The sequence below is a fragment of the Lygodium microphyllum genome, chromosome 6 (genome assembly GCF_053477565.2).
Source record: "Lygodium microphyllum isolate KBCC chromosome 6, Lygodium_microphyllum_v1.1.10, whole genome shotgun sequence".
Classification (NCBI taxonomy): domain Eukaryota; kingdom Viridiplantae; phylum Streptophyta; class Polypodiopsida; order Schizaeales; family Lygodiaceae; genus Lygodium; species Lygodium microphyllum.
In genome coordinates this window covers 93,879,726-93,901,624 of record NC_141140.1, presented here as the reverse complement: position 1 = coordinate 93,901,624, position 21,899 = coordinate 93,879,726, and the positions used below count along the sequence as shown (strand labels likewise).

Genomic DNA, 21,899 nt, shown 5'->3' with positions numbered 1-21,899 from the left:
TCTCACTACCAGATAAATCTTCTAATGTCTCCAATTCTGTAGAAGATAGAGGAGCTCTCTCACTCTGCGGGGACTCAGGATAAGCATCAACCACCACACGCTGGGCACCTCTGCCGAATATCAGTCCACCAGCGGGTATATCCACTTGGCAGTCTGCTTGCAAGATCCAAGGTCGTCCAAGTAATACTTGGTAACTTGGCCGGCCTGCAAACCGAATCACCCTAAAGTCCAACATGCATTCTACATTTGCAACAGTAACATGGACCTTAGTAATGCAGCCTTCTGGCTGTCTCAAACTATCATCTGCCATTCTGAGAATTGTAGAGGTATCTTTCTGGATCGCAAGACCCAACCTTTCCATCAGTTCAGAACTCATAATGTTAACCGATGATCCCGTGTCGACAATGGCATAGTCTACTAATATCCCATCGACATAGGCTGCAACCCTTGGGCAATGCTTCTCAGCATGCTCAAACCAGTCATCACCAACTCGCGCAATACCCAAAGGCTCTACGATATACCCGGTACGTAGGATCTTTCTAAATTCCTTACGTACCCCTGGGGAAAGCTTAATAAGCTGTAAAAGATTCACATCCGGCTTGACTTCGCAAAGAGAGCTCGCCAAATCGAATTCATGATAGTTTGATAGAGCTCGCTTTTCACGCCAAACCATCCGCTCTTTAGGTCGCTGAACTGGCTTTATTGCCTCTTTCTTAACTTTCACCTTCTTCTTTGGTGCTTCATTATCGGCTTTACTTTCTACGGGCTTCAAAGGTCCCCCTTCCAGGGCAGGATCCAAAACTTGCGTTCCTTTGTCACCTTGTTTAGGGTTTCCGTCGACAGGCTTATCCTTGTCGGCTCCTCTGCCCTTTTGACCTCTTGTAAGAACAGCTCGTAAATTAGAGGTTTCAGCATCGTTAACACGTACAGCCTCAATCAAACTAACCCCACTACCACTAGGTAGCTCCTCCACTGTAGTCTTTGGTCGTTGAAGTATTTGTTTAGGCCCATCCTCTCGCTGGGAATCATTTCCTTGGGCACGATGATTAACAGGCCCTGGTTGCCGACTTCCTCGCTGGAGGGAACTGATCTTACTCCAGCAAGTAGCTGCTAAATGGCCGGATTTTCCACAAATGTCGCACTTAACATTTGGGCAATTCCTTGGATAGTGCTGCCCGCCACACCATTTGCAACTAAACCTCGAAGGTGCACCCTCCTCTGGGTATCTACTTCCTATCAAATTTTGTTGTTTTTTAAGGAAGTTGACATCAACGGCTATTTGTCGATACTGCTCCGTAATCATGTCGGTATAATGCTTCATCATGTCCTTAACCTCGCCAAGAACATTGGAAGCACTCGACTCATAGCCTCGGTCATTACCCTGTCGTTCCATCGGCCTAACAAGTCGATTAGGCACTGGTTGTTGAGCCACGGGCATGGTGTTAGAATTGACCGCCTGGCCTCCACTACTTGGAGCCATTTGACTGCCCGTAGGCATCGACATGCTAGGGGAAGCTGGTAATAAAGGGACATTCTGTATCATGTTCCCTCTCCCATTAGGGTTAGCCATCGCTATCCCTTGACCACTACTGCCATTGGCCATTGCCACATTATTTCCCAATACTAAACCCATATTCGAATTGCCTCGAGAAGCATAGGCTGCTTGTAGTCGGGATTCCACCTCTTGTGCTCGTGTAATGGCAGTATCTATATCCCCCAAGGGGACACTACTCAACTGCAATTGGATATTAAAGTCCAAACCATGTAGGAAATATTGCAATTGGGCAGCTGCGGGGATAGGAATAGAGGTGTCCAACTTACGGAAGACCTCTTTTATCTTCTTCGCATAAGCACGAATATCCTCGTGTGGATCTTGGCGGGTCACGTTGAGTACACGCAACCAATATTGCCCACCCCTTTCAGGGGCAAACTCCCTTCGAAAAGCTCCATAAAATGCATCAATGTTCAATATAGTTCCGGCTTCTAAACCATGATACCATATAGCGGCTCTTCCTTTGAGAGTCATATTGAAGAACATCATTAAATGCCCTTCTTCTTGAATGCGACAGTTAAACATCAGCTTTTGAAACTCCCTAATGTGGAGTTCCGCATCTTCCTCAACTAGCCCATTAAAAATGGGTAGCGGGTACCCTAGAGCCGGCAAATCCGTCGTTCCTGCTGGAATTGCAATAGGCTGCGCCATGACAAGGATTGGATTTGCACTAGGAATGGGGGACGGTGGGGTTACACCTCCTGTACTTGACGTGGACTGGCTTATAGAAGGAAGGGGAGCACTAGAGCTTCCGCCTTCTCCTAACTTACTGCTCGTGGTACTAAGACCACTAGATCCACTCCCTCGTAAGGGTTCAGCACCGCTACGCTTAGGGGAATATCTCCTAAAAATTTCAGCACGTCGCCTAGCTCTTTCGTCTCTTTCTTGCTTTTGGATTTCTGCTAGACGATGCTTATCAATAAATAACGGATCAATCTCAGTTAGTATATGTAGATCTATTCTAAGAGAAAAGTACATACGGCATTTGTTGTCTTAGTATATGTAGAGCTCTCCCTTCCACTTGATTAGTCAAGTCTTCACAAGCAAGCACAAGATACCTCATTTTCCAAAGACCTGTAGACATTGTGACCAAATCCACCACCCACTTAAATGAAGAGACAATGGATATGTAGGTTGCAATCCATCCCGATGTCTCACAGTTGAATACATTTGACATGTCATACATGTTTTCACAAAGTGAGAAGCATCCTTATACATACCCTGGCACCAACTTTGATTTTTGTAAAAGTAACCCAAACACCTCTATGACCAGCCCACAAGCTTTCATGAAATTCTTGCATTATTTTTACTTGTGAAGCTCTGTCACCCAAAACTCGCAATGGCATACCCTGTTTCTTTTTAGTATGTTTCTATAAGTATCCATCTTTTAAGAAAAATCCATAGGCTTTCCTCTTGATCTTCTTAAACTCCTCATCTGACCATTCATCCCTCTTTGTTAATGTACTGAGATATTGACCAATTCTCAGCCACTCTCCTGCATATTCGTCTTCCATAAACACTTCTACACAAGATGCAAAATATCTAAAGTGTTTTCTCTTTGTTGTACAAGCTTTTGTTAATGTTGTAGTAACACCTTGCATTACTAAATTCACTCTTGCAACATCATTTTCAGCCATAAGAAAGTCATCTTCTTCCTCCTCATTCATCATCCCATCTTTATTCTCATAACATGCTTGAGATAACATGTCTGCCATTGGGTTATCTCTTCCTGCAATATGCTGAAATTTGGGGTTCAAAGATTTGATGTATGCAATCCACTGGAGCATAGCAATGTCCGGGGTAGCACAACTAGTAATCATACCCAATACCGGCAAACAATCAGTCTCAATGACTACATGAGCACCCATAAAATACTCCTTATCACATTTAAGGGCTGTCACAATTCCCCATAATTCTCTTTTTACCTATGAATATCTTCTTTGTCGTTCAGTCAATACTTTTGCACCAAAGCGTATTGCATATCTTTGCCCTTCCTCATCATCTTGCCCAATTGCCCATCCAATCCTGATTGGGCTTGTATCAATAGTAATAATGATAGGCTTTCCATGTGAATAGTGAGCCTTTCTCAACGTTAGAGTAGATTTTAAGAGTTTCTTCAATTTCTTCATTGCTTTCTGATGCTTCCTTTCCCAATGAAATTTATGACATTTCCTTAGAAACTGATAAAGAGCATCAACTACATGTGCAAAGTGAGGAATCCATATCAAATAGAACACACATGTACCCAAGAATCTACCCACCTCTGATACATTCGTGCATACGTCTTGCATTCTATCAATCCCATCTATTTTTGCTGGTGATGGCCTTCGCCCATAAGGCCCACACATATGCCCAACAATCAAAACCTCCTCAACTCCAAAGACAGAATTTTGTCCAGAAAGAGTTAAATGCACCTCTTCTAGACGTGTCAAAATCCTCTCACAATCCACAATATGATCTACAACAAACTGTTTGCATCCATGACCATCCATCTCTTCATTCTTTTTATCCACTGCACACCCTTTGATTGGAACATCATCCAAGAAGGACATAGTAAATTGTGGTATAAAATCCCTGAGTACTCTATTCATAGCATTTGTCATGTGTGCCACTGAGTTTGTTGCACCCTGTGGGAGAGTACACATCCGTACTAACCCTAACGGAGTCTTCATGGTTGTATTGCAAGCTAAAACTGATCATACCCTGAGTAAAGATCACCCAAAGAATAGATTGCTCTGCTGCCTCTGCAAATTCATCAACCACAGGACTTGCACCCACATTTCTTATGGTCACTTTATTGACTGGTTGCATGTCTTGAATAAATATCAAAGCCCCATTCTTTTTGGGCACAATAAACCAATGATTTGAGTACGGGGCTGAAGAAGGCTCCAAGATCTTCATACGAATCTTTTCATTTAGCAAATCCATAAGCTTTGGCAAGTAAGCTTTAGGCACTGGAATAGGCCTCAAGTTCCATGGTACATGTGGAATAGTAAATATGACTATAGGAGAGACAACATTTGGATCCACACAACGTATTTCACTTGGTTGAAATGCAAATGCCTTCCCATGTGTAGCCAACATCTACATAAAAAAACAGTTTCTCTCAGCAACAAAAGAAACCCTTCTGCACTAACTTTCAATTCCTGTAATGTTTCATATGTAAACTGATGACCTATATCTTTAGGATCCTGTAAGCTTGGCTGCCTTGACACTTTTTCATACATGCCCTCACTGTCTGGTGGAAGTGGCAAACCAATTGGTTTCACCTTTTTTTTAACTGTCTTATACTTTGTCTCCACAAGTTCTTCAGCCGATTGTAATCCTTCCTGCTGAGCAAACAATGCTATAACATCATACATATCCAAAGAACATACATAAAGCACGTGGCTTTTTCCACAGGAAAAGTTCAAGAAAAGCTTGTATTATTGTCAATATCTAACATCAATGTTTACATCAGCCAAGCTTTTTGTAATGTCAGCACTTCTCCTGTCATTTAAGCTTGACAATCTCATTCGTGCCACGCCTTTTTTGAGAAAATATTTTGCTTTTATCATTTCTTATGTTTAGGATGCCGCTACTGTAATAACAGCCAATAAAATCTAGCAAATCGGATTTGAATCTAAAGCATTGCAAATTTGGATTTTCTCAAATAGATAACCTTATTTCATCATAGAGAGGCAAAACATATTTTTGGTATTTATCAGGTTTGATCTTTCTTGGAGCCCTTGATGAGTAGAACATTCACTTTTTCAATAATCCCATTAGTTTACATGAAAGTTGTCTTTGCCATTGCTACACTACAAGGATATGGAGGTATAGCGATGGCACTTTCCGACGCAAAATAACGGTGTCACTATTTGCGTTGCTATTAGCGTTGCATTTGCGACACAAATAGCGATGGTACTCAAACAAAAAAAACACGGGTCAAAACCCGAGCGTGTTATTTTACACGCATACACAAAAGAGAGAGTGAAAGGAAGTGCGAACATCTTGCATTTGAGTAGGAGAGGGAGAAAAAGAGAGAAAGAGAGATAAGGAAAGCTTCTCACCGCCGCCGCCGCCGTTCGCAAAGAAGAGGAAGAAGTGTACGGAGGGCAAAGAGGATCTGCTGTCATGAAGAGGAGCCACCGAACCCTTCTTCGAGCCTTTACGATGAGTACATTGTTCCTTCTTACTTTACTTTTGTGTTTTCTCTTTGTCTTTTACTTGTTTTTGTTAAAATTCATGTGTATTGAGAGAGGGAGAGGAAATGAGAAAGAGAGGAAGAGGGAGAGGAAATGAGAGAGGGAGAGGAAGAGGAAGAAAGGGAAACATTAAACATAATAGAGAAAGAGAGAAAGAGAGGGAGAGGGAGAGGGAGGGAGAGGAAAGAGAGGGAAACATTAAACATAATAGGGAAAGAGAGAAAGAGAGGGAGAGGGAGAGGGAGAGGGAGGGAGAGAGGGAGAGGAAGAGAGAAAAGGAAATGAGAGAGGGAGAGGAGAGAGAAAAAACATTAAACCGGTTTAGGGAAAGAGAGAAAGAGAGGGAGAGGGAGGGAGAGAAAATGAGAGAGGAAGAGGAGAGAGAGGGAAACATTAAACATAATAGGGAAAGAGAGAAAGAGAGGAAGAGGGTGAGGGAGGGAGAGGATACGAGAAAGGGAGAGGAAGAGAGAAAAGGAAATGAGAGAGGGACAGGAAAGAGAAAAAACATTCAACATAATAGGAAAAGAGAGAAAGAGAGGGTGAGGGTGAGGGAGGGAGAGGAAATGAGAGAGGGAGAGGAAGAGAGAAAAGGAAATAAGAGAGAAAGTAAAAACATTAAACATAATAGAAAAAGAGAGAAAGAGAGAAAGAGAGGGTGAGGGTGAGGGAGGGAGAGGAAGAGAGAAAAGGAAATGAGAGAGAAAAAACATTAAACATAATAGGGAAAGAGAGAAAGAGAGGGTGAGGGTGAGGGTGAGGGTGAGGGTGAGGGTGAGGGAGGAAGAGGAAATGAGAGAGGGAGAGGAAGAGAGAAAATGAAAGAAAAAATGAGAGAGAGAGGGAGAAAATATTAAATATAATAGGGAAAGAGAGAAAGAGAGAAAGAGGGAGAGGGAGGGAGAGAGAGAAGGAGGGAGAGGTTGTTGTTTTCTTGTTTGTTATAGTAGTAATAGTAGTAGTAGTTTTTTTTCTTTTCTTGTTTATTGTTGTTTAGTTTTCTTGTTTTTTGTTGTAGTAGTAGTAGTAGTAGTAGTATTTTTTTCTTTTTTTCTTGTTTATTGTTATTGTAGTAGTAGTTGTTGTTGTTGTTGTTTTTTCTTCTTTTCTTGTTTATTATAGTGGTCGTGGTCGTGGTCATGGTCGTAATCGTAGTCATAGTCATGGTCATAGTCGTAGTCATCATAGTCATGGTTGCAATAGTAGTGGTGGTGGTGGTTGTTGTTATTGTTGTTGTTATTGTTGTTGTTGTTGTAGAGAGAGAGACATGTTTTGTTAAAGAAAATGAGAGAGGGGGAGGAAGAGAAAAAGGAAGAAGGAAAGAGAGAGAGGGAATAAACATACAGCATAATAAAGAAAGAGAAAAAGAGAGAGAGATGGAAGGAGAGGAGATAATGAATGGATAAAAAACAAAGAGAGAGTGGTAGCGAGGTCCGGTGCAATACCACGAGACGGAAGACACTCCGACATATGTTAATTTGTAGGTGGGTAGGTGGAGACTTTACATACATTAATTTTTGCTGAGTTATAAGAGGAAAAATCCCTTCTCAAACAATTTAAGAAAGAAAAAAAGAATGATAACAAAAACAAATTGTTTGTCATAATGTAGACAAAATGGAAAACGATGAAGGTCTTAATGTTCAAGATCGTGAGGCGTATCTTAATCAGCGTGTCCCATGTCCTTGCTCTCAATGTAAGTTGGCAATTAGATGGAAACATCAATTGTCTATAGAACACGTATGATGCTTTGGCAAGTTTCAATCTGAGATCATTGATCAGACGATCTTGGATTTTCAGCAAAATAGTAAGAAAAGTTAATATCAATCATGCATTGTACTCGCAAGCTAATTGAATACCATATACAAAAAGATTGGGTGTGGATGGCAAATTTTCTATCCAGGGAGGTGGCGTCTCATCCCAAGGAGGAGTGCACCCTTTACAGCCAATTAGAAGAGTTTGTGGGCATGCAATGGATGGAGTGCCTGAGCCAATCCGCCACTTGGAAGGTACTACCCAATCTATACCATCAATACTAGAGGAGACAGACAGCCTTCGAGACTTACTGTAATATTTTCGCTTGAAATATTAAATATCTTTACGCCCACGCAAAAGCTACGCAAAGTCATCTCCCATGTCTATTAATGACGGTGGCTAAGAGTTTACCCCGTGCGCATGATAATAATCCCCATCCGCGTCGTGCAAAATAAGACCGGGGCACGAAGACCGCAAAGCCTCGTGAAAACACCCCTTACGTAAATGGAAAAAGGGTTAATGGATAACTTTAGTGCAAATTTTTTTAATAATTACCCCTCCCCTCAGCCGATGCATGGCAGGGGGAGAGGGAGTGTGTGGAGGGGTGAGTTAAGTGGAGAGAGGAAGTGTGGTGTGTGGGATGCATGAGGGGGGAGGCATGCACCAGCCACGTATGTGGCTACCTCTCCTCCCCCTTAGCACTATAAAACCACCCTTAAGCATGGGCAAAGGAGACGATCAAAAGGGAGAGAAAGAGGATGATTTGCCGCCGCCTGCCGTGAAGAACGCCGCCACCGTGAAGGTCGCCAAGCTGTCGTTGTAGCCGGGCTACTGCCGCTGCCCAACCCACCGCCGCCATCATTGTAAACTCCCCCCCCTTTTCGTCATCGAATCTTCCCTCCAATCATTACCCTCCCCTTCTTCCACGTCACTCTGCTACCTTCCAATACCTCATGTGTGCAATCATCAGACTGGAGTAGGTGGGGCAGATAGGATCACGTAGAGCAGGAGCAGGCGGGGGCAGGTGGGCGGGTAGAAGTAGGAGCACGCAGTAGGGCAGGAGCAGAAGCAGGTGGAGCGGGCAGGGCATGCAGGAGCAGGTGGGGTGAGAAAAGGCGGGCTATGGGTAGGAGCAAGTAGGGCAAGCACAAGGGAGCAAGCAGGGGCTAGCGCGAGAGTACATGTGGGGGTGGGGCAGCACTTGCGATGCGATTGGCAGGGAGCCCATGTTCCATTTTGGGGAGTCACACACTATCACATCTCCCATGAATAGTTGGCCTTATGTGTGACAATTATACTATTAAGCTTACAAATGTGTGATTGAGCATTTAATATCTTTATTTATGGGTCAAAATGGGCCTCAAATTTCACCAATTCAAAGTTTGTACAAGTTTTCTTGTTTTCTTGAGAGATGAGAATAAACATCTTTATAATCAATGCAACATTTATTGTATTCAATTTTATGATAGGAATCAAGGAGTCTATAATGGGCCCATATAACAAACAAGCTGAAGATGTATATTATCATGGTATTATTTTGTTCAAGCTTACAAAGGCACTTAACGATCATTCTATGAAAGGCCCATTGAATAGGACCAAGAAAAGGTGCATATTACAACTTTTTAGGACTAACTACATGTCATATTCAAAAGTTTGTTAATCATCAGACTATAAGCTTGTGGCACCAAAGAAAGTGCATGTCTTTGTCAAGAATCTCCTACTATCAACTAGAAGTGAGTCACCTAACAAATTAATCTTTCAATGTGGTCACCTATAAGGCAAGAGGATGGATGCCAATTACAGATCACATCAGTATCATGTACAACCTCCAATGATTACAAAAAGCATTAAGTTGACTAACCAAACCAAACATGTCACTTCATCTTTTAGAAGGCAAGGACTTGATCACAATTCCCACAAAGATGTGCACACTGAGAAACCCACTTAAGGCCAAAATGGACAATGGAGAGGAATATGAGAAGAAAATCACAGCACCACAAGAAAGCAAAGGATGGATCCCAATTACAAATCACATTAATATCAAGTGCAACCTTGAACGATTACCAAATGCATACATCTCCCTACCAATTTTTAAGGATGAAGCAGCGTTGCCACAATCAAGTTAATAGCTCATGCATTCCAGACACCTTACTTATTGGTGAATCACACACTATCACGTCTCCCATGAATAGTTGGCCTTATGTGTGACAACTATGCTACTAAGGTTGCAAATTTGTGATTGAGCATCTAAATCCTTTATTCATGGGTCAAAATGGGCCTCAAAATTAACCAAATCAAAGTTTGTACAAGTTTCCTCCTTTTCTTGAGAGAGGAGAATAAACATCTTTATAATCAATACAACATTTATTGCATTCAGTTTTACAATAGGAATCAAGGAGCCTATAACGAGCACATATAACAAACAAGTCGAAGATGTATATTATGATGGCATTATTTTTTTCAAGCTTACAAAGGCACATTAGTATCATTTAAAGAAAGGCCCATTGAATAGGACCAAGAAAATGTGAATATTACAACTTTTTAGGACTAAGTACATGTCACAATCAAAAGTTTGTTAATCTTCACAAACCATAAGGATACCTTGTGGCACCAAAGAAAGTGCATGTCTTTGTCAAGAAGCTCCTACTATCAACTAGAAGTGAGTCACCTAACAAATTAATCTTTCAATGTGGTCACCTACAAGGCAAGAGGATGGATGCCAATTACAGATCACATCAGTATCAAGTACAACCTCCAATGATTACAAAATGCATTAAGTTGACAAGCAAACAAATTGCTTACATAATAACCAAACCAAACATGTCACTTCATCTTTTAGAAGGCAAGGACTTGATCACAATTCCCACAAAGATGTGCACACTAAGAAACCCACTAAAGGCCAAAATGGACAATGGAGAGGAATATGAGAAGAAAATCACAGCACCACAAGAAAGCAAAGGATGGATCCCAATTACAAATCACATTAATATCAAGTGCAACCTTGAATGATTACCAAATGCATACATCTCCCTACCAATTTTTAAGGGTGAAGCAGCGTTGCCACAATCAAGTTAACAGCTCATGCATTCCAGACACCTTACTTCTTGGTGAATCACACACTATCACGTCTCCCATGAATAGTTGGCCTTATGTGTGACAGCTATGCTACTAAGGTTGCAAATTTGTGATTGAGCATCTAAATCCTTTATTCATGGGTCAAAAAGGGCCTCAAAATTAACCAAATCAAATTTTGTACAAGTTTCCTCCTTTTCTTGAGAGAGGAGAATAAACATCTTTATAATCAATACAACATTTATTGCATTCAGTTTTACAATAGGAATCAAGGAGTCTTTAACGAGCACATATAACAAACAAGTCGAAGATGTATATTATGATGGCATTATTTTGTTCAAGCTTACAAAGGCACATTAGTATCATTTAAAGAAAGGCCCATTGAATAGGACCAAGAAAATGTGCATATTACAACTTTTTAGGACTAAGTACATGTCACAATCAAAAGTTTGTTAATCTTCACAAACCATAAGGATACCTTGTGGCACCAAAGAAAATGCATGTCTTTGTCAAGAAGCTCCTACTATCAACTAGAAGTGAGTCACCTAACAAATTAATCTTTCAATGTGGTCACCTACAAGGCAAGAGGATGGATGCCAATTACAGATCACATCAGTATCATGTACAACCTCCAATGATTACAAAATGCATTAAGTTGACAAGCAAACAAATTGCTTATATAATAACCAAACCAAACATGTCACTTCATCTTTTAGAAGGCAAGGACTTGATCACAGTTCCCACAAAGATGTGCACATTGAGAAACCCACTAAAGGCCAAAATGGACAATGGAAAGGAATATGAGAAGAAAATCACAGCACCACACGAAAGCAAAGGATGGATCCCAATTACAAATCACATTAATATCAAGTGCAACCTTGAACGATTACCAAATGCATACATCTCCCTACCAATTTTTAAGGGTGAAGCAGCGTTGCCACAATCAAGTTAACAGCTCATGCACTCCAGACACCTTACCCCTTGGTGAATCACACACTATCATGTCTCCCATGAATAGTTGGCCTTATGTGTGACAACTATGCTACTAAGGTTGCAAATTTGTGATTGAGCATCTAATTCCTTTATTCATGGGTCAAAATGGGCCTCAAAATTAACCAAATCGAAGTTTGTACAAGTTTCCTCCTTTTCTTGAGAGAAGAGAATAAACATCTTTATAATCAATACAACATTTATTGCATTCAGTTTTACGATAGGAATCAAGGAGTCTCTAACGAGCGCCTATAACAAACAAGTCGAAGATGTATATCATGATGGCATTATTTTGTTCAAGCTTACAAAGGCACATTAGTATCATTTAAAGAAAGTGCCATTGAATAGGACCAAGAAAATGTGCATATTACAACTTTTTAGGACTAAGTACATGTCACAATCAAAAGTTGTTAATCTTCATAGACCATAAGGATACCTTGTGGCACCAAAGAAAGTGCATGTCTTTGTCAAGAAGCTCCTGCTATCAACTAGAAGTGAGTCACCTAACAAATCAGTCTTTTAGTGTGGTCACCTACAAGGCAAGGGGATGGATGCCAATTACAGATCACATTAGTACCAAGTGCAACCTCCAATTATTACAAAATGCATTAAGTTGACAAGCAAACAAATTGCTTACATAATAAGCGAACCAAACATGTCACTTCATCCTTTCGAAAGCAAGGACTCGATCATAGTTGCCGCAAAGATGTACACACTAAGAAGCCTGCTAAAGGTAAAAATAGACAATGCAAAGGCACATGAGAAGCAAATCACAATACCACATAGAAGGAGAGGATGGATGCCAATTACACATCACATCAATATCAAGTGCAACCTCCAATGATTACAAAATGCATTGAGGCATCTGAAGCAAGCAAACTACTTGGCCCAACAAGCTAAACATGCCCTCTTCAATAATAACATTGACCTGAGGGCCCTAGGATAGAACTTGGCCCTCAAGCCCAACATGTCTAACCATGTTCTCTCTACATTTCAACTTGGACCTAAAAACCATGCATACAATCTATGATAATAAGATTGGGACAAGGGCTAAGCTTGTCCTCCTTAATATAAAAAGTGAGCTTGGCTTTAGGGCATAGCATGTCCTCTCTAGGACTAAGCTTTGCTCTATGAACAAGTGTTGCCCTAAGACCAAGCATGCACACGTTGATAATTGGGCTTTGCATGCCCTCTTTCGTAATGGACCTTAGCTCTAAGGCAAAACATGTTGAGCTTGGTCAACAGGCCAAGTTGAAAGCCACATATTTGTTTAGAGGGCATGCTTTCCACTAGGACCATGCATACACTTCTTGCTAATGAGCTTGGCCATAAGCCCAAGGACTAACCTCTTGTCACAAACCTTTCCCAACATCTCCCAACCAATTTTTAAGGGTGAACCAGCATTGCCACAACCCGGTTAGCAGCTCATACATTCAAGACACCTTACCCCTTAAACATTACAAAGCACATCTAGGTGAATCACACACTATCACATCTCCCATGAATAGTAGGCCTTATGTGTGAAAACTATGCTACTAAGCTTGCAAACATGTGGTTGAGCATCTAATACCTTTATTCATGGGTCAAAATGGGCCTCAAAATTGTCCAAATCAAAGATTGTACAAGTTTTCTCCTTTTCTTGAGAGATGAGAATAAACATCTTTATAATCAATACAACATTTATTGCATTCAATTTTACGATAGGAATCAAGGAGTCTATAATGGGCCCATATAACAAACAAGTTGAAGATGTATATTATGATGGTATTATTCTGTTCAAGCTTACAAAGGCACTTAAGTATCATTCTATGAAAGGCCCATTGAATAGGACCAAGAAAATGTGCATATTACAACTTTTTAGGACTAACTACATGTCATATTCAAAAGTTTGTTAATCATCAGATTGTAAGGATACGTTGTGGCACCAAAGAAAGTGCATGTCTTTGTCAAGAACCTCCTACTATCAACTAGAAGTGAGTCACCTAACAAATTAATCTTTCAATGTGGTCACCTACAAGGCAAGAGGATGGATGCCAATTACACATCACATTAGTATCAAGTACAACCTCCAATGATTACAAAATGCATTAAGTTGACAAGCAAACAAATTGCTTACATAATAACCAAACCAAACATGTCACTTCATCTTTTAGAAGGCAAGGACTTGATCACAATTCCCACAAAGATGTGCACACTGAGAAACCCACTAAAGGCCAAAATCGACAATGGAAAGGAATATGAGAAGAAAATCACAGCACCACACGAAAGCAAAGGATGGATCCCAATTACAAATCACATTAATATCAAGTGCAACCTTGAACGATTACCAAATGCATACATCTCCCTACCAATTTTTAAGGTTGAAGCAGCGTTGCCACAATCAAGTTAACAGCTCATGCATTCCAAACACCTTATCCCTTGGTGAATCACACACTATCACATCTCCCATGAATAGTTGGCCTTATGTGTGACAACTATGCTACTAAGGTTGCAAATTTGTGATTGAGCATCTAAATCCTTTATTCATGAGTCAAAATGGGCCTCAAAATTAACCAAATCAAAGTTTGTACAAGTTTCCTCCTTTTCTTGAGAGAGGAGAATAAACGTCTTTATAATCAATACAACATTTATTGCATTCAGTTTTACGATAGGAATCAAGGAGTCTATACCGAGCGCATATAACAAACAAGTCGAAGATGTATATCATGATGGCATTATTTTGTTCAAGCTTACAAAGGCACATTAGTATCATTTAAAGAAAGGCCCATTGAATAGGACCAAGAAAATGTGCACATTACAACTTTTTAGGACTAAGTACATGTCACAATCAAAAGTTTGTTAATCTTCACAAACCATAAGGATACCTTGTGGCACCAAAGAAAGTGCATGTCTTTGTCAAGAAGCTCCTACTATCAACTAGAAGTGAGTCACCTAACAAATTAATCTTTCAATGTGGTCACCTACAAGGCAAGAGGATGGATGCCAATTACAGATCACATCAGTATCATGTACAACCTCCAATGATTACAAAATGCATTAAGTTGACAAGCAAACAAATTGCTTATATAATAACCAAACCAAACATGTCACTTCATCTTTTAGAAGGCAAGGACTTGATCACAATTCCCACAAAGATGTGCACATTGAGAAACCCACTAAAGGCCAAAATGGACAATGGAAAGGAATATGAGAAGAAAATCACAGCACCACACGAAAGCAAAGGATGGATCCCAATTACAAATCACATTAATATCAAGTGCAACCTTGAACGATTACCAAATGCATACATCTCCCTACCAATTTTTAAGGGTGAAGCAGCGTTGCCACAATCAAGTTAACAGCTCATGCACTCCAGACACCTTACCCCTTGGTGAATCACACACTATCATGTCTCCCATGAATAGTTGGCCTTATGTGTGACAACTATGCTACTAAGGTTGCAAATTTGTGATTGAGCATCTAATTCCTTTATTCATGGGTCAAAATGGGCCTCAAAATTACCAAATCGAAGTTTGTACAAGTTTCCTCCTTTTCTTGAGAGAAGAGAATAAACATCTTTATAATCAATACAACATTTATTGCATTCAGTTTTACGATAGGAATCAAGGTGTCTATAACGAGCGCCTATAACAAACAAGTCGAAGATGTATATCATGATGGCATTATTTTGTTCAAGCTTACAAAGGCACATTAGTATCATTTAAAGAAAGTCCCATTGAATAGGACCAAGAAAATGTGCATATTACAACTTTTTAGGACTAAGTACATGTCACAATCAAAAGTTGTTAATCTTCACAGACCATAAGGATACCTTGTGGCACCAAAGAAAGTGCATGTCTTTGTCAAGAAGCTCCTGCTATCAACTAGAAGTGAGTCACCTAACAAATCAGTCTTTTAGTGTGGTCACCTACAAGGCAAGGGGATGGATGCCAATTACAGATCACATTAGTACCAAGTGCAACCTCCAATTATTACAAAATGCATTAAGTTGACAAGCAAACAAATTGCTTACTTAATAACCAAACCAAACATGTCACTTCATCCTTTCGAAAGCAAGGACTTGATCATAGTTGCCACAAAGATGTACACACTAAGAAACCAGCTAAAGGTAAAAATAGACAATGCAAAGGCACATGAGAAGCAAATCACAATACCACATAGAAGGAGAGGATGGATGCCAATTACACATCACATCAATATCAAGTGCAACCTCCAATGATTACAAAATGCATTGAGACGATAGAAGCTAACAAACTACTTGGCCCAACAAGCTAAGCATGCCCTCTTCAATAATAACATTGACCTGAGGGCCCTAGGATAGAACTTGGCCCTCAAGCCCAACATGTCTAACCATGTTCTCTCTACATTTCAACTTGGACCTAAAACCATGCATACAATCTATGATAATAAGATTGGGACACGGGCTAAGCTTGTCCTCCTTAATATAAAAAGTGAGCTTGGCTTTAGGGCATAGCATGTCCTCTCTAGGACTAAGCTTTGCTCTATGAACAAGTGTTGCCCTAGGACCAAGCATACACACCTTGATAATTGGGCTTTGCATGCCCTCTTTCGTAATGGACCTTAGCTCTAAGGCAAAACATGTTGAGCTTGGTCAACAGGCCAAGTTGAAAACCACATATTTGTTTAGAGGGCATGCTTTCCACTAGGACCATGCATACACTTCTTGCTAATGACCTTGGCCACAAGGCCAAGGACTAACCTCTTGTCACAAGCCTTTCCCAACATCTCCCAACCAATTTTTAAGGGTGAAGCAACATTGCCACAACCAACTTAACAGCTTGTACATTCAAGACACCTTACCCCTTAAACATTACAAAGCACATCTAGGTGAATCACACACTATCACATCTCCCGTGAATAGTAGGCCTTATGTGTGAAAACTATGCTACTAAGCTCGCAAACATGTGGTTAAGCATCTAATACCTTTATTCATGGGTCAAAATGGGCCTGAAAATTGTCCAAATCAAAGATTGTACAAGTTTTCTCCTTTTCTTGAGAGATGAGAATAAATATCTTTATAATCAATACAACATTTATTGCATTCAATTTTACGATAGGAATCAAGGAGTCTATAATGGGCCCATATAACAAACAAGCTGAAGATGTATATTATGATGGCATCATTTTGTTCAAGCTTACAAAGGCACGTTGGTATCATTCAATGAAAGGCCCATTGAATAGGACCCAGAAAAGGTGCATATTACAACTTTTTAGGACTAAGTACATGTCACAGTCAAAAGTTAGTTAATCATCAGACCGTAAGGATACCTTGTGGCACCAAAGAAAGTGCATGTCTTTGTCAAGAAGCTCCTCCTATCAACTAGAAGTGAGTCACCTAACAAATTAATCTTTCAGTGTGGTCACCTACAAGGCAAGAGGATGGATGCCAATTACAGATCACATCAGTATCAAGTGCAACCTCCAATGATTACAATATGCATTATGTTGACAAGCAAACAAATTGCTTACATAATAACCAAAACCAAACATGTCACTTCATCTTTTAGAAAGCAAGGACTCAATCACAGTTCCCACAAAGATGTGCACACTGAGAAACCCACTAGATGCCAAAATGGACAATGCAGAGGCACATGAAAGAAATATCACAGCACCAAACAGAAGCAGAGGATGGATCCCAAATACAGATCACATCAATATCAAGTGCAACCTCCAATGATTACAAAATGCATTGAGGTGACAGAAGCAAACAAGCTGCTTACATAATAACCAAACCAAACAAGTCACTTCATCTTTTAGAAACCAAGGAGTTGCTCAAGTTCCCACAAAAATGTGGATTCTGAGAAACCAACTAAAACCCAAAATGGACAATGCAGAGGCACATGAGAACGACATCACAGCACCATGCGGGAGTGAACCACCCCCTCCCTCCGCCCCCCGCCCCCCCCAAAACACAAAAAAAACAAAGAGCATTAACTTGTGTTTAAACCAATTTTCCAACATTGTCCAAAAGGGCAGAGAAGCCCTCAAACGTGTTCCTGTGCAGGACCCAGGTTATTTTTTCTGGTCTCTCGTAAAAATGACAGGGTCATTCAAAAGCAGGACAACCCTCTGCAATCACAAACACCTTTGGGTATCAAGGTTCAATATGAAGTATTAAATTGGCCACAATCAAAGAGTAATACATTTGAAGGTGAGTATATAATGGTAGAAATTCACAATACAGACGTGCAAGGTCATGTCACAGATAAGGGATGGGCAGAATGAGCCTGATGTGTCCATTCATTTGAGCCCATCCAAGCCTCTGAAGTGAGACCCTGAGAGAGCAATGAGCCAACACTGGCTAGTTCTCTGCATGTTGTGGTCTGTGGAAAGAGGTTGGCTTCCACAAGATGCCCCACGTTACTTAATGATTCAAGAGCTGGGAACACATCCAGCTCTGCACGGTTTTGCTGTACATGTCCTGGTTTTGCTCCACCAGAAGAGGATACTCCATCCTCAATTCCATGTGATTCAAGCCATGCATCATCATCACTAAAGTGCACACTGCCTTTATTGTAGCAGCTTTGAGAACCCACGACATCATAGGTTAGCCCAGTTTTTTCATGCACTGAAGGTATCGAATTAACCCAGTACAGTGGTAAAGACCCACCACTCTCTAGTGCAAACTCTCCAAGCCTCAAGTTCCTCTCTCTCCTCATCTCCTCCTCCAAAATCTGACCCATTACACAGGTGTAAGCCCTCTGGATCAGTCCGAACAACTTCGAGCCTAGGGAACGAGCCTCGTCCTTGACAACCTCAATATCCCGTTCATCAACAAATTCACATCGATCCACAAAATGTGCAGCCTTATCAGGTCTGTGCTTCAGTGAGAGCAGTAAGTATGCTCTCTCTACTTCTACTCTAGAGCAGCTCCTGGAGATGCCAAGGATTCTGTGAAAATCGACTGTGTTATAAAATTGGGCATTCACTCTCTCCCCTATAGTTGTCAGTCTGCTACAAATATAATCAATGCAGCCCTGAAAGTCAGTATCATGGGTGCTCTGAGAATGCTGGATCCACCTGGGCCCCTGCATGTTGTAGTTACGAAACACAGTTTCATACAGAACTTTTAAGTTCTCCAGGTCTTGCAAACAGTCCGAAAAGCACCCGATTATCTCAAATAGGGTAGCCCTTGTGCTGAGGGCTTCCACACAGAATGGACTCAATGCCAAGGTTCTGTTACAATCTGCAATTGCATCAACAATCCTATTAGCTGCTTGGTAGGCAATGGCCCTGTGCATGTAGCATTCTGCAATGAAACCTTGAGGAGTACCCCGTCTCCCATCTATGATCTTGGAAAAATGTCTTGCTGCTTCAGTGTATAGCCCAGCATCAAGGGCAGCTAGTGCAGCTGTTCGTCTCCTCAGGAGTAGCTTGATGTTACCAAGAAGGTGGCTCACAAGATCAGTGTCTGATCCCAGCATAGTGTCCAGGACAAAGCTATCCTCCTGCAAGCAATTGCTCTGCTTCCTGCATTCAGCAGATGCAGCTCGCTTCCCATTGGAAAGTAGAATCATGGCATCCTCCATCATACCCAAATGACAACAGGCTTGCCCCAGGACAATGTACCTCCACTGGTCTTTTTCCCCCTTCTTTGAGAAGCTCACCCAGAGCTTTGTCTTCAGAGGGAACAAAGAGAAACAATGGAAGAGGGATGCTTTCTTGGTCCTCCCCAATGCTGAATAGCTGGCCAGGAGTTTAACTTTCTCCTTCTCAACAGGGTTGTCCAGAAGGATGCTGGACTGGGCCTTCAAGCTTGGGATGAAATCCTGCAGCAGATTGGCCACATCCTTGAAGCGTCTCAGGTAAAGAAGCGCCCGCGCCTTCAGCTCGATCGCCTTCTCCCACTGTGGGAACAGCTTGAGCACAGTGTCAAGAAGGCTGATGGCGGAGTGGATGTCCGCCGGCTCCTGGCTAGACATAAGCTGCCTGGCATGGCCCAGATGCTTCTCTGCAAGCTGTGGTAAACACACACTGTTTGATTTAGAGAAGTTATTAGGATCAAGCTAACTGTAAAATTAAAGCTGAAAATTGCAAGAACGACCCCGGCAAAGCATTGTAAGTCAGCACAGTCAAGGAAAGCAAACGCTTTGGTACTTGATTGCTATAACAGAAGCAATCCCCTAATCATGGTTTACTTGAAGTAACTGCATGCTATTCACAACCTAAAATTGAGCAAGTCGTCTACTTGCATAATTACCATGGTCTGCTAGGCCTACTGACAGGATTAGCACAGGAAGCTAAGAACAAACTAGAAGCATAGCAGAGAGACCAGAAGAGAACACCACTGAAAGATAATGCCTAGCGATCTAAACAGAGGCAACGCAAGTAAAAGCATTAACAACTATCTTCTCATTCTGACAATGGTGTAATCTGAAGCGCCTAATGTCACTTCACCCAGCAATGGTAATGATTAGCCTAAGGTTAGCTAAAAGACACTTCCAAGAAGCATCGAAATCAAAGCATCCATGATTGAAGATAGCTTCAGATAAGAGTGCTACGACGGCATCCTGCAAGAATGAAAATCAAGTAGAAGTGGCAATGGCAGCTTAAGTTAAAAGTGCTAAAACAGGGTAATTGGTATCCTACGGGCATGAATGATGAAAACACATGTTAATCAAAGTAGCATCGGTACTGGTGATTTAAAGTAGAAGTGCTAAAACAGGGGAATTGGTATCCTACAGGCTCAAGCACCAAACACATTCAGCGTTTAGGCAGGGCACAACGTTAAATTACTTAGCGACAGTAACCCGGAAATGAGCACAATATGCATGCGATGTGGATGTTAACACAGAATGCAGTGAAAGATCAGAGGATTAATAAAACATGAAGAACCCACCTTTCTGCTGCTCACCCATAACTGGCGTTGCAGCAGGGCCAGGGAAGGCATGGCGCTGGCATTCACCTCTCTCTCTCTCTCTCTCTCTCTCTCTCTCTCTCTCTCTCTCTCTCTCTCTCTCTCGCTCGCCCTGCTGCCAAGGATGGAAAAGATCTTCTGGAGAGAGCAGGTACGAAAAGGAGAGGGCGAGGAATGGGTAGATGACAAAAGCACTTTGGAAAAAGGGGAGAGGGAAGAGAGAAACAAGGAGAGGGGGGGAAATCAGGAAAGCTATGGTGCAAGCAGAAGCAGAAGGAGAGAAGGAGAAAGAGCAAAGAGACCAGATACTTGCAGAGAAAGAGAGAGGGAAACAGATCAGCAGGAAAGAGTTGTTAGAAGCAAGGGCCCCCCAGACAGAGCAGAGCACAGACAGAGAGAGGGGGCGGGGGGAGGGGGGGAGAGAGCCAGACCCAACAGCCTAATTTTACAGCTTTATTCCCGATACACACAATTTTGTAGCTCTAACAAGAGATCTGGTAGGATCCCTGATGCTCAAAATTATACATCTCACAACAACAGACAAACTGCAACAGAGGGAAAGCAAGCAAACTGCAAACATGGAAAAGCTTCTTGGGAATTTGGGAGGCTTATAATTGAAGCATCAGGTTTTTGAAGCAGCGCACAAAAGCGATTATAAATTCAAAGAAGCAACTGTAAATTCAATAAAAATATCTATGTCCCAATCCTCTCTCTCTCTCTCTCTCTCTCTCCTCCCTGACTTCAACTCTGAACAACCTCTGGACTCTGCTGCTTTCTGTCCCTTGCAAGACACTAGAACCTTAGAACTTTAGAAAAGGGAAGGATGACCAGGAGATTAGTTGCAAAATTAAAGCTTATCAGCAGTGCAGGTTCCCACAAAACTGTTAAAGCTTGACATTTTGTTGTGGTCTGCAGGCAAACTGTTGCAATCCTAGTGTGTGTGTGTGTGTGTGTGTGTGTGTGTGTGTGTGTGTGGAGAAAGACACGAGGAGAAGAAGAAGAGCGTTTTTTACATGGTGGGAACAATCCAGACACAGAGAGAGAGGGGGGGGGGAGTGGCCCTTTCACAATTGACGCGTGTACTTGAAAAGTATAGTGATTAAGATGGTGTGTAACTACCTTCGAGGACAGGAACACAACCCATAAATCCATGTCTTATGTGGTCACATTTCTTGGTCATGTGTGCTACTAATTCGCAAAATTACGGTGGTAGCATTGTTCGAGAAAATGGTGTCTCCGCTTATCATAGCTTAGAGACTTTTCTATTAGAATTAAACCTAGAACAATTTCAGCCTTGTAAACAAATTTTTGAGATACTGTAAATTTATACATTATATGTCCAAACTGCAAAATTAGGTTGGTAGCATTGTTCGAGAAAGTGGTTTCTCAACTTATCATAGCTTAGAGAATTTTCTATTAGACTTAAAACATAGAACAATCTCAGCTTGAAAACGAATTTTTGAGATGG

At 41.3% G+C, this 21,899-nt stretch overlaps 1 protein-coding gene across 2 annotated transcripts; it reads right to left on the bottom strand.

Moving 5' to 3' along the window:
- Positions 1-17,693: 17,693 nt before the first annotated feature.
- Positions 17,694-21,380, bottom strand: LOC148034816 (uncharacterized). Of its 2 annotated transcripts, none has more exons than XM_087679791.1 (2): positions 20,414-21,380; positions 17,694-19,532 (listed from the first exon to the last, which is right to left on the bottom strand). In XM_087679791.1, exons 1-2 carry the CDS (start codon positions 20,462-20,464, stop codon positions 17,769-17,771), a joined length of 1,815 nt encoding a protein of 604 aa, XP_087535917.1. In that variant the 5' UTR covers positions 20,465-21,380; the 3' UTR covers positions 17,694-17,768. The 2 variants fall into 2 exon arrangements, with proteins under 2 accessions (XP_087535917.1, XP_087535918.1); XM_087679792.1 differs by lacking the exon at positions 20,414-21,380 and adding an exon at positions 20,311-20,333.
- Between the last annotated feature and the right edge of the window lie 519 nt (positions 21,381-21,899).

Excerpts from the sequence above, each read along its gene's own strand:
- LOC148034816 (XM_087679791.1), bottom strand. The coding sequence starts at position 20,464 with ATGCCTTCCCTGGCCCTGCTGCAACGCCAGTTATGGGTGAGCAGCAGA. Across the intron at positions 19,533-20,413 it reads TATGGGTGAGCAGCAGAAAG|CTTGCAGAGAAGCATCTGGG; the intron begins GTGGGTTCTTCA and ends TGTTTACCACAG.